Source organism: Oryza sativa, chromosome 8 (genome assembly GCF_034140825.1).
Source record: "Oryza sativa Japonica Group chromosome 8, ASM3414082v1".
NCBI classification, from domain to species: Eukaryota; Viridiplantae; Streptophyta; class Magnoliopsida; order Poales; family Poaceae; genus Oryza; species Oryza sativa.
In genome coordinates, this window is record NC_089042.1 from 26562769 (window position 1) to 26575928 (window position 13160).

General features: G+C 38.8%; 2 protein-coding genes across 3 annotated transcripts; one reads left to right on the forward strand and one right to left on the reverse strand.

Moving 5' to 3' along the window:
* Positions 1–1711: 1711 nt before the first annotated feature.
* LOC4346125 (sulfite oxidase) lies at positions 1712–6647 on the forward strand. 2 transcript variants are annotated; one of them, XM_015795307.3, is made up of 12 exons: positions 1712–1834; positions 2882–2997; positions 3081–3143; positions 3221–3257; positions 3347–3428; positions 3901–4019; positions 4096–4191; positions 4763–4873; positions 4946–5047; positions 5207–5254; positions 5384–5599; positions 5701–6647. In XM_015795307.3, exons 1-12 carry the CDS (start codon positions 1760–1762, stop codon positions 5827–5829), a joined length of 1194 nt encoding a protein of 397 aa, XP_015650793.1. In that variant the 5' UTR covers positions 1712–1759; the 3' UTR covers positions 5830–6647. The 2 variants fall into 2 exon arrangements, with proteins under 2 accessions (XP_015650793.1, XP_066159658.1); XM_066303561.1 differs by lacking the exon at positions 2882–2997 and having other exon boundaries at positions 3064–3143.
* On the reverse strand, positions 6081–7914 carry LOC4346126 (uncharacterized). Its single transcript, XM_015795308.3, has 5 exons — positions 7689–7914; positions 7427–7597; positions 6893–6979; positions 6553–6672; positions 6081–6473 (listed from the first exon to the last, which is right to left on the reverse strand). Exons 1-5 carry the CDS (start codon positions 7890–7892, stop codon positions 6432–6434), a joined length of 624 nt encoding a protein of 207 aa, XP_015650794.1. The 5' UTR covers positions 7893–7914; the 3' UTR covers positions 6081–6431.
* Between the last annotated feature and the right edge of the window lie 5246 nt (positions 7915–13160).

Genomic DNA, 13160 nt, shown 5'->3' on the forward strand with positions numbered 1-13160 from the left:
GTGGAGATTCAGGGACCCGTCATAGCATATAGTGGAGATTTGGTGCTATGCTGCTATCAGATACAAAATCTATGAATTGTATATTTCATGAGGGCACCTATGTATACAAATGTTGACATATGAAAATGGTTAGCATATGGAGGTATGTATATGCAGCTAGAACCTACAAGGTCCTGAGAAGTAGGGGCCGTGTAGAGCGCACAATCACTCCGATGTTCTACTGATTCAAAGGAAATAATTGAAAAACAAAATCTTACCCATAAATGTTTGAGGTTGAATTGATTATCATAAAAAGAATTAGGTCAAACATTATGATACATTCTAAGGGGGAGGATCCATGTGTATAAGCTGGGCCTGGAAGTTTGAGACATGAAGGCCTTACTCTGGTTGCGGCTCGTCGTTTTGAATTTGTCATGCCAAATACCGGTCATGAATATTTGACATTTAGAACAATATTCAATCAAACCTTTAAAAATCCGGCCATCAATGTTATATTAAAATAAGTTTATAAAAACCAATAAGTTTCAAAGTATTTGAGGCAAATCTAGGCATACCTTTTTTTTATTAAAAAAACTAAGCATTAGAGAAATTATAATCAAAGTTTTTAATTTTGACCAAATCTAACACCGAACATCAAATGTTTGTGATAAAAGAGAGTAATAAACAAGTACTGTGAGCCTTGTTTTCTCCAAGAAGATTCAAGCCTCATTTGGTTGAAAGGATTTTTTTTAAAGTACATAAATATGCAATCCTTTGGAATTGACACTATACCACAGTGAATCCAAAGGAATCCACCAAAAGGAAAACTACAGTAAAACTTGCTATCCCTTCACCAAAACAGAGGAAAAAAGAATCCACTCAATTACAATCTTTTCGATCCTTTGGCTTGGCTCACGCAGGAACGACATAAAAGATTCCTATGTTTCACAGTGCTTATTGTAATTTGTAACAACTCTATCTAAATCTCATTACATGAGGCTCCTCTTCGTCGCCGGCCCTGCGAAAAAACAAGCAAAATAAAATCTCTTAGGCCTATTCGGTTCACGGGATTTCCCAATCACAAGAATAGGAAAAACATAGAAATAATGTAGGAATGCACGTGCAAAAAAAATGATTGGAACATATTAATTTTTTCTACACTGAGCTAAACGAGAGGATGGAGTGGATGTTTTTATTCATATGGAATTAGTACATTTTGGAGAATTGGCATAGCTTTCCTATGAAAAATCTTCTTTTGAATCCTATGAACCGAATGTATAAATAATGTTTATTGCAAAAGAATTAATATTTCCTTTAGAAATACTTCTCCTGGTTTTCTGCTCCAGAACGAACAATTGAGGCCTCCCATCGGATGGCCTAAACAGTCAAAGAAAAAGCCAAATTTTAGATTTTCAAACTTAATTTTGAGATATTTTCAATGGAGTTTCTTTTACAGCATTAGCTTTTAAGTCACAAGAACACATATATATAAATTTTACCAATAAATTTATTTTTATTCCTTAATAAGCCGTTTTGTCTTATCAGTAAAAAAGCCAAACGATGTGGCCTGAGCAAAACACAACAGCACAAAGGATTTGGAGAGGGCCCACATGTCATGGACCTGAAAAAATGTTAGGTCAGCAAGTGACAGCCGTCACCCAGCCTCGCAATTGCCGGCCGAGTCGATCACCACACAACCAAAAAAACTCCGGCCCACTTGGAGTTGGAGCCCGTGGCAAATCCATCCATCCATCGCCTCTGCCTCGCCTCCACCACCGAGATGCCGGGGCTCACCGCGCCGGCGAGCTACTCCGACGAGCCGCCTCGCCACCCCGCCCTCAAGATCAACTCCAAGGTTCGTCCGTTCGCTCCGCCCTCCCACCGGCCTATCGCTGTTCCTGAATGAAATCTGTCGTCGTTCAACCTGCGTGGGTTGGTGGGGTTTGCTCGGGGTTGGGGGCCTGCATCCTGCATGCGTCGTCGTTCGCCACCTTGGAGGGCCGGACGATTCCCGCCGTCGGGTTCGTCCACCCACGCCGCTGGATCGCCGGAATCGCGGGCGGTCTCCGTTTATGCTGTACACAGTGCCCATGTTCAGAGACGCAACGCGTTGCGTAGTGAAGTGCGGGGATGTGTAGGGTAGTTTGGCTTGTCATTGCTCGCTTGCTCGGTGGAGAAATGGATCTCCGATTCTCCGTTTCCCGGCTTGAGCGAAAGCAGGTGGGTTTTAGGATTAGCCGATTTTGCGATGTTGTTCTGTTTGTTCACGATACAATTCACTCGGGTGTGCTGTGCTACAAGGCTGCTCTGCGGGCCTTCTGTCGTGTAGATTAGCTTCAGCTGTTCATGGATTGTTTTGCAAGACATAGAAATGGGGCATTTCGTTCTGTTTAATCGGTTCACTCTCCGAGAGGATCCCCTTCTGAATATACCTTTGACAAGGAACTGGATCCTAAATATTGAAGTAAACAAGTCTCTGATTTTTTTTCTACATATTTCGTAATAACTTGGATGAACATTGCTATCGCATTTGTCGATTCCTTATTGGAACACGCTCGGATACTTTTGCGCTTGTCCTTGGTCAGCAGTATTGCAGACAACAGACTGATTCTTAAAAGAAAAGATAAGAAAGAGACAAGCTATATTTATCTTCATTATAATCTTCCTTCTAAGTCAGAACTTTATTCAAATTGTGATGTTGTTCCATGCTATAAAGTTATTATGTAACCAGCCAATCGAGAACAACTCTTACATTGTTGATTAGGATTGTACATTAGGATAAATATGTGAGGGAAAGAATAACCCAATTTGCTTTTCTATATGGTCTGTCACTATCATAGTATACAAGTGCACGGTATATATATAAAGTTAGCAAGTCTTACTTTACTACAACTGTTGGCAGGAACCATTTAATGCTGAGCCTCATCGATCAGCATTAGTTTCATCTTATATTACCCCGGTGGATTTCTTCTACAAGAGAAACCATGGACCGATACCAATTGTGGATGACCTCTCAAGGTTGTCAGCATGAACTATAAGTTGCCATTTATCATTATGTTTTGTAACAAACCTTACCTTTTTCAGTTTGACTGAATCAACAGATACAGTGTTTCCATTACTGGTATTGTCAACAAGAATGTGCAGCTGTCCATGGCTGACATTAGGTAAGTACTTCATTTTATGTTTTGTTATGACTAAACAAAATATTGTTTTGAGAATTGATGCAAACTTTCACATGCAGGAGTCTCCCAAAGTATGATGTAACTGCAACGTTACAGGTTTGCCACAAATCCCTCTCCCCAAATCTTTATCTGATGGATAATATTGACATTGTTAGTAACATAACGATACAACATCGAATTTGTAGTGTGCAGGCAACAGGAGGACTGCAATGAGTAAGGTACGGAAAGTGAGAGGCGTTGGGTGGGACATATCTGCTCTTGGAAATGGTAAGAAATACACCATGTTTATAGTATGTACTGAAGAGTGTTGTCTTCAAGGTTTTAGAAATGCAATCTGATGTACTGTGTTACTGAATACTACTCGTCACTAATGTCCAGAAGATAATGCACTTTGTGGGATCTAGGCATGCTATCACTACACAACTACATTCTGATAGCAGGAATTATAGAGATAATTATTATCGTATGATTGGAGGGATTTGCAAGGATTATCTCTTGTTAGCTAGGCCTAGAATTGTTTCTTTTTCATGCTATATAACTTTACCGACCATAATAAGTCATTTCTTTTTACCTTTTGTTTTTCCTATATTAACAGTACCCTGCTCAGTGATTGTTATATCATGCATAAATTACTGATACGGGACTGTTTTGTCCTCCTAGATTTATCTGTATGAAATGGACACAATTTTATATAGTTGTAATAATCGTACTATGTTTTCTTCTTTCATATTGTTCCCAGCAACATGGGGAGGAGCAAAGCTATCTGATGTCCTTGAACTAGTTGGAATACCTAAACTCAGCTCAGTCACATCTTTAGGAGGCAAGCATGTTGAGTTTGTCAGTGTTGACAGGTGCAAAGTGAGTATGTAAGTCCTTATCTACCCGCAGAAGTTCTTTTAGCCTACCGAACTAATCTCAAGCCATTTGTTTCTAGGAAGAAAAAGGTGGTCCCTATAAGGCATCAATTCCACTAAAGCAGGCAACAGATCCTGAAGCTGATGTGTTACTTGCATACGAAATGAACGGAGAGGTGAAAGAACATTGTTTTTTTTTCTTTTAGTATGAAAATTGATAACTTTCCCTATGCGGTTTAGAATTTCTCAAAATGTTTGACTTTGCAAATGCTTATGTTTATTTCTCCGGTCTCCCTTTTTGAGTTTGTGCTATTAATCCATTATAATATTATCTAGCACACTATTTTATTCAAAATTACATATGCTGAGATATAACCATTTCTTTATTTTAGATGTGATTAAATATAATATAATATTTTCTGTACTGACGCTGCACTGTAGTAAACATGCTACATTCATATAGTTGTTTCTTCCTAAAGCAGAATGGTTAGCACAAGCAGCACCTGAAATATTGATTACTACTAAGTATCAATATCCACTAGTAGCCCTTTTTTTTTACGCTGACCCAGTCTATGGCAACTTAATGTGGTAGTGATTGTCAATTACTGGTGCACACAGTGCACTAGACGTGGAAAAAAATGTTGGGCAGAGACACTCTGCTCGGAATCTGGGATTCTGGATGCATGTATGTTCTTTTGTGAACTTTGCTGTTGCTGGCTTTCTAATGTGGCGCTATGATGTGTACAGACCCTAAACCGTGATCATGGATACCCACTTCGTGTTGTTGTACCTGGAGTAATTGGCGCACGCTCTGTAAAATGGCTTGACAGTATCAACATAATTGAAGAAGAATGCCAGGTTTACTGAAAAATTCAGCTCAGTACCTCATCATTATTTTAAGAGTCGACACTGATTACTGTGATCGATCAGGGTTTTTTTGTGCAAAAAGATTACAAGATGTTTCCACCCTCCGTAGACTGGGACAATATTAATTGGTCAACTAGGAGGCCACAAATGGATTTCCCTGTGCAGGTATATTATATATTGTCATTTTTCCTTGCACTAATCTTTTACCACAAGAAGCTATCAATATTTAAAACTTCTCCTGCCTTTTATTTTGCCTCTTTTAATGAAGTGATAAGTTAGGCTTCTGGATATCTTATCATCACTTTGTTTTTTTTTATTTAACAGTCTGCTATTTGTACCCTGGAGGATGTGGATGTTATCAAGGAAGGGAAGGTTAGTACTGATTTTATCCTTAATACATGCATGTTTTGCCTTGCAATTGCAGCCTTTATTGTATATACTATGTTGAGTGGTTAAATCTGGAAATTGGGATTTATGGACCAGTATGCTCACTCCATGTAGGCTAGGATTGCTGGATATGCAGTCTCAGGTGGTGGCCGTGGCATTGAGAGAGTTGATATATCTGTCGATGGGGGGAAAACATGGGTCGAGGCTCATAGATATCAGAAAAGCAACGTGCCATACATATCTGATGGACCTCGGAGTGATAAGTGGGCATGGGTTCTATTCGAGGCTACATTAGACGTTCCAGCAAACGCTGAGATAGTAGCTAAGGCGGTAAGTGATATCCACCACTGGCTGGGTTACTATTTTACCCAACGTTTGGTGCTTTGCATGAATAATATAATTCTGATGAAAATGCATCTTGTGTGAAACAGGTGGACTCAGCAGCAAATGTTCAACCTGAAAAGGTGGAAGACGTATGGAACCTGAGAGGAATCCTCAACACATCTTGGCATCGGATCAAAATACAGAATTCTTCGTGCGTGGGAAGATCCAAAATGTGAAATAAGTAAACTGCTTGGAATCAGAAGTCAAGAGTTTATAGTGCCCGGAATAATAAGTTATTGCAGCATTCGATGATTCTCGCAGACTGTGCTCCTGTACTATAGTACTATGTTGGAATCGTGTTGCTGGCCTGGGCTTATATGAGACGAAACACAATTTTTGGGAGTGATGTTAAGAAGATGATTAATACGTACTCCAGTATTTATGTTGTCTTCTAATGGAAAATTTGCAGTTCTTGTGCTCCATATGATAAAAGAAAAAACTCAGTAAATTCAGTTGCAAAGATGTGACAAGACATTAACATTCCCCGCATATGTGGAAATGTAAGGATTTCAGCATGCGTTGACACTGATACTTCCAATGGATTTCAATTTACAGATGAATCACCTACTAACTTCTTCTACAAGGAAAGCTTCTAAACCTACATTTGCTCCTTAGGGTAAATGGATGCAGTGACCAAAGCCTAGATCAAACTGCCCAAGGGGAAAAATATCTATCACAAGACGCAGAGAGACACGGGATGTTATCTGGTACAGTTTTTCTGCTGCAAAATGTCCCTGGAGCTAAAGCTAAAATGACAAAAACAGCATTTTCCATTTTCCTAAGTGCATCCTGCAGTCTCTTCATGTCCATTGGTATTGCCCTGCAAAAGTATGAAAGTAACATTCAGATGCAAGAATGTAGTGAAAATTTGTTATTGCAGAAGGGATTGGCCAACTCACAGTGTTGGACGCTTGGCCCTTGGTTGAGTACATATCCTCGAGCATTTTGTCTAAAGTATCCTTGGTTAACTGAAGCTTCAGTTCTTTTTCCACAACTGATGATTTCCCACCATTCTGAATCTGCAGAAAAGACAATTATTTACAGTATCAGGTCATCCATCCAAGTAATCTGATTGAACTTCTGATAAACGAGTAATCTGATTGTAGAAATGTTAGGAGCGTAGTCAGTGAGACTCTACCATGAAGTTTTAAGCAAAATTACAAGATAATGACAAATATATATAGATTACAAGATAATGACACAAATATATATCTTGGACAACAAGTGTTTCAAGCATACCTCTGTAGCACCAGCAGCTGGCTGCTCTGTTGTATCTTGGTTTTGATTTGAAGGGCATTCGGTTGTTTCTGGCCGTGATGCAGATGCCTACGAAACAACTAATTGCGTTAAAAAAAAAAGAAGCAAATCCTTATGTCAATGGTGACCAACAAGCACATTCTTATCATCACACTAACTCACAAACTATGAACATGTCAACCATTGCCTAATTGGAGCTTAGGCTCCGATTCAACACTGCACACCAGGTACTCTTAGAACAGAAGATGAAACAAATATCTCTTGAATTAATCCCAGAAGCAAAATGATCAGTGAGCTAGAACTTGCTGGTTTTTATCTTGAATTATCTCCGAAGGTCAAAACAAGAACCAAAATCCATGTATCAATAGTGACCAGTGACCACATTTTATCTTGACACCAATGCACAAACTATGAACATGCCAACCACAGAAACATTAGCTTGGGACAATTATCTCTTGAGCTAATCACATAAGCAAAATGAAATGACCAGTGAGCTAGAACTTTGCCTGATTTTACCTGATCCTTGGCAACATCCTCTTGCCACTCCGGCTGAAACTTCTGAAGAAGCAAGGTGAGCAGCCTCTGCAGCTCGGGCGACACCTCCTCGGGGAAAAGCTTGGCGACTTCGTCCTTCCCGATGTTCCCATGGACGCATCTGCGAATCAGTACCCTGAGGCAAACCAGCAACTGCGAGAGAGAGATGGGATCAGCTACAAGCGAGCGCGGGGACGGGAGGAGAGGTGGTGGAGATGATGAGTAGCCGGCGGCGGATACGGACGGGGTCGAGGTCGGCGTCGGAGGCGAGGTGGAGCATGTCGCGGACGACGGCGCGGTCGGCGGCGTCGAGGCCGGTGCGGCGGGTGCGCCAGAGCGCCTGCAGGATGTACTCCACCGACTCCTTGGAGGACGCGCGCGCCAGGAGCGGGAGGTGCTTGTGCCCCCACAGCGCCGCCGCCGCCGCCGCCGACGCCGACGCCTCCATCACCGGCCGGAATCTAGCCGCCGGCGACGCCTGGGGGAGGAGGAGGATTAAGAGGGCGTTTTAGTTGGTGGGCCGCAAGCAAATATGGGCCGTTTGTTGTGGGCTCGTAAATTCGGCCCGAGAGAGGGAGTAGCTAAGCCCACGGTCTATCAGCAGATTATTGAAGACTAAGCAAAGTCCACTTAGCATCCCCATGTAGCGGCTGAGTTCCATTCACATCCCAATACTACAAAACCGCTTATTGGGCATCCTCAACTGTTAAAACCAAACCAGAGCATCCACGCCACGTGTTGTTTTGGTTTTCGTCCTATGTGGTGTGAATACTCACACACACCCTATACTTAAACCAAAGGGACTACCGCTCCATATTTTTTCACTAAATTCTCACATATATAAATACAGTACAAACACATTAAATCTTAAAATATGTCAGTCCAGTCTCTCAAAAGATGCTGGTATTTATAACTTTATATTTCTTCTGTGGTAGGTGATATATCCGTCGACGTGTTGTTCGTAATGACTTCGTTAATTTTAAGATATGTAATATACTTATAAGGTGTTCATTCGTAGGGGTGAGTGTTTACGCGTGTAATGAGAGTCAAATTTTCTTAATGTGTTCCGCAAATAAACAAATAGTTTCATATCCTCACAAAAAGGTAAAAGTTTTCATAATACAAGTGGGACATGGATCAGCACGGTAAACGATCGACTCGGCCGGATCCGAATTATCCAGAAAAACATATGCACGTAATCATGCATCATGCACTTCACATTTTTCACAACACACACAACGTACTATACTATCGAGTCAGGGCCGGCAAGACAACCAAGATGGTGTTTGGAAAGGAGGGACAAAACTCAGAGGGAATTATATTTTTTTTAGAGAGGGGCTTCCAGACTCCTCCAAATCCAGGTGATTTGTAATTGACAGATGAATGATTAACGACGACAGGAGCTAGCAAAAAGCCTAAACTAAGGCAGGCGTGATCTGCACCATCGATTAATTAAACTACACAAAAAGGAGCGCCCAAACCTGCAGTGATCCAAATCAGTCTATAGCACTAAACTATACTCCACTCCAGTATAATAGGAGTAATAGATAGATAATAGGAGTCATACAAAACTCAACTTGCTGCAATAATTGAGGAGTTCAGTACATAAGGATAATATATAAAAAGTACAATAATCGAGAGAATCAAACTATTTTGTACCTATGCGCGAGGAACGACTTGATAATCTTCTCTCTTGCCAGCTTCCTCTTCTCAACCCCTATGCAAAAGGATAATCGAAAGTTCGCCAACGATTTCTGAGCGGTTTCGGTGTTTTGGCGGGGCGTTTGCGATATCCTTTTAGATCTAGCGGCAATCAATCACGCTTAGCGACGGTTGGGTTGGTGTTGTGTAGTTTCGGTGTTTGCCCGGACGTTTGTGACCTCCTTGTAGGCCTAGGTTGTGTGAGCTAGGAGCTATCAACTCGTGGTGGTGGCGTGTTTGATTTTTTGTTTCTTTTTCCGGTTACTATCTTTTAGAGTTGTAATCTTATAAAAATTTTCCTATTATATCAGTATAAAACTTTGCACTATCTTGTGTGGGTCATTTTAAAGAAGTCAAGGCTGCTTCTCCATGTTTTCTTCCTTTTCATTTATAGTTCAGATATCAACACGGATTATTTATAGTTCAGATATCAACACGGATTAACTTCTTGTTGAGATAATCCCTCATATGCCACTGAAAATTGATCTGATCCCTTATATGCCACTAAAAATTGGCTCTTCCCTTATATGTCATTGGTCCAAATTTGCGCACCCTCTCATGCCACTACCGTCAGTTGACCGTGTGTTGACCGTTAACTCTCGAGTAAAAAAGATATATTTGCCCTCTCTGAGTTGTTAGGCATGCCCTATACTTAGAAGGGTAAATACGTCTTTTTTCCTTAAGAATTAACGGTCAACACACGGTCAACTGACGGGAGTGACATGAGAGGGTGTGCAAATTTGGATCAATGGCATATAAGGGAAGAGCCAATTTTCAATGGCATATAAGGGATCAGACTAATTTTCAGTGGTATATAAGGGATTCTCTCCTTGTTAATACATACATTTTATCATTGTATGTTATTAATCACTAATGTATATAAACTAGTGAACTGTCTCGCACAATTTTGTGTGAAGCTAAATTTATAAACATGATTAGTTTTATATTAAACTCTTGGGACAATTCTTACTTATTTTCCCATAGTTATGATTATATTCCATATACAACCATATCAATCAAATCTAAATATTATAATTTAGACTCACCAGAAGCAAATGGTGTGAACTTTTTTTATCTACGATTAATGTGGTAACAGGTTTCTAGTCGTTCAAATCAATTAATGTCATTTATACAATTATACATGTAACACATAATATCTTGCATATACTAGCTAGTGATGTAAGCTTTTGAGATTATTTGATGACTTATATATATATATTACTGTCTGCATCCACAAATATAAACATGCATTTAGACACGGTTTCTAATATACTACTTTGACTAATAATGTTTATAAAGATAAATTATTTTAAATAGAAAAGTTGCATATGATAATAATTTATTTCACAATAAATCTAATAATATCATTCTTATATTGTCAACCTTTATGATCTTTTTGCCATTGGTAGTTAAGACTAAAAATGTTTAACTTGACATTATTTTAAAAATATTTATATTTATGAATGAAGGACATACATATAAAATGATTATGAGCAGGGCCGGCCCTGAGGCAGTGCGGGCGGTACGACCACACTGGGCCTCCAAAAATTAGGGGCCTCCAAAATATGTATACTATGTTACCAAGTCTGATATGCTATTTTCTGCATTGAGAAGATGCTACTAGATGAGATTGTTATTAACAGTATCATTACTGATTTTGCATCTAGAACTGTTAGAAAAAAATGTTTTAAATGATCTAGAGATATTTCTTTTTGGTATTTTAAACTTATTAGTGTGAAATTCGTTAATAACAATGAGTTTTTAAATATTATCTTGTATTTTTATGGTGAATGGGGCCTTCATTTTTTTTCCGCACTAGGCCACCAAAAAGTCAGAGCCGGCCCTGATTATGAGTGTATGTTTTTAATAAAAATTTAGCGTGGTTCACGAGTTTATTATTAGGTACGACTTCTAAGTGTATGGTAAAGTGTCCCACTCGTGATGATGTGAGTACTTATGATTGTTTCTGTGATGTAGACGACGTCTTCATACGTTATGGGCCGGGGCGTAGGGAGTAGTATAAGCCAACACAACAAATGATGAGAGATACAGTTAACCGTGATCTGTCCTACAGATCCAACACATACGATCTGCCGTACATGCTGACAAGAACTTTTTTCTTAAAAAAAAGAAGAAACTTCTTTTTTTTTTTTGCTGTGTTTAGTTTCACGCCAAAATTAGAAGTTTGATGAAATTAGAACTATGTGACGAAAAAGTTGAAAGTTTGTGTGTGTAGGAAAATTCGATGTGACGGAAAAGTTGGAATCTAATCAGGGCCTTTGTGGACTACTAGTATTTGAACTGTAGGGGTTGTTGCATTTAAAGTGCAAAACGACGGGCACCCGATCGTGCCCCCATCCCGTAAATTAACACACCACGACGAAATCTACTTCATCTGTCTAAGTATTTTTAATATAGTATCAAGTCAAACATTTTTAAATTTGACTATTAATACTCCCTCCATTTTAAAATATAAGGCACAACCACCCTTGATTCAAAGACTAAGAAACAATTATTATCACCTCTGTGTTTTAATCATCTCAACTAACACAATACATGCACCCAATAAAATTAAGGGAAAATTTGAACCATGCCACACAAATTTTGTAAAATTTGTGATATGCCACCCTGACCCACATGTCATTGACTCATGTGGGTCCTACGTGTCATTGAAATACGTGTGGCATATCTTAAATTTTACAAAATTAGGGTGGCATGGTTCCAACAAACCCTAAAATTAAACATGAGTAAATTGCGCTCATGGTATATAAACTTGCGTGGTGGGTGTAAATAAGTACAACAATTTACAAATTGCTCATTTCGATACAACAACTTGCCAAGTCCGTGCGAACCTGGGCCAAAACGATCTCTGCAAGCAAAATTAATCTAATATGGTACATATTGACGAGTAAATTTTATTACACATCAAAATTTGGAATGATAAAATGTGTAATCACTATTCACTTGATATTTTTAATATTTAGATTGATGAAAGTGAAATAATTATCAGTGTCCAACCATGGAAATAAACTTTTAAAATAAGTTTTCGGTGAAATGGAGTGTCTGACAATGAAAAATAAAATAAATTTTCTAGGAGGCTAACGCATGGACGAAATTTTCATGGTCCCGACATTATACGAGTTATACAGAGGATAATTTTTTCCAAGACATGAAATAAATTCTATTCTATGCATCAAAAATAAAATTTATCTTTTTCTTTGCATTCTAAATAAGATATCCAAAACATGTCATACATGTAAGCTGTTATGCCATCTGTTTGTGATGTTTTACAACGATTTGGTTTGCATTGACAATTTTGGCCCAATTTGCACGGACTAGTCAAGTTACTACATTAGGATGAACAATTTATAAGTTGATGTACCTATTTGCACCCACCACACAAGTTCATGTACCACGACGCAATTTACTCTTTAAACATTTTGTGAGTTTAGGATTTAAAAAAATAATAATTTAGGAGAGAGGAAGTGCTATTAATTGTCATGCATGCATGTATGCCTTATATTATGAAACACCTTTTAAAAGTAGTTGTACCCTATATTTTGGAATAGATGGAGTAATAAAAAATGAAAAAAATCAATCATGTTAAATTAATGTTACTAGATTTATCATTAAGCAAACTATCATAATATGTAGCTCTTTTTATTTACATCTTAGTTTTATAGATATTGTTGGTCAAAGTAGCATCTCGAAGACTGTGTCAAATCCAAAAATGCTTATATTTTGGGATGGAGGGAGTATATAATGTTCTGCATTCCGCGTTGCTTAAAAAAAAGGTCCGGTGGTCACTCGTCGTCTACCTGGCGATGGCGAATCCAGGTACAATGGTTGTCAATAGTGGTGTCTTAGCATTGCTAATTAGGAATACTTGTTGACATGGAAGAAAGAGAAAAAGGAGAGATAAAATATCGTCGTTATGCATAACAACAGCTTAACAACGACTCTTAATCACTATAATATGGAATATGGTTGCATGAGGGTAAGAAAAATGGAAAGA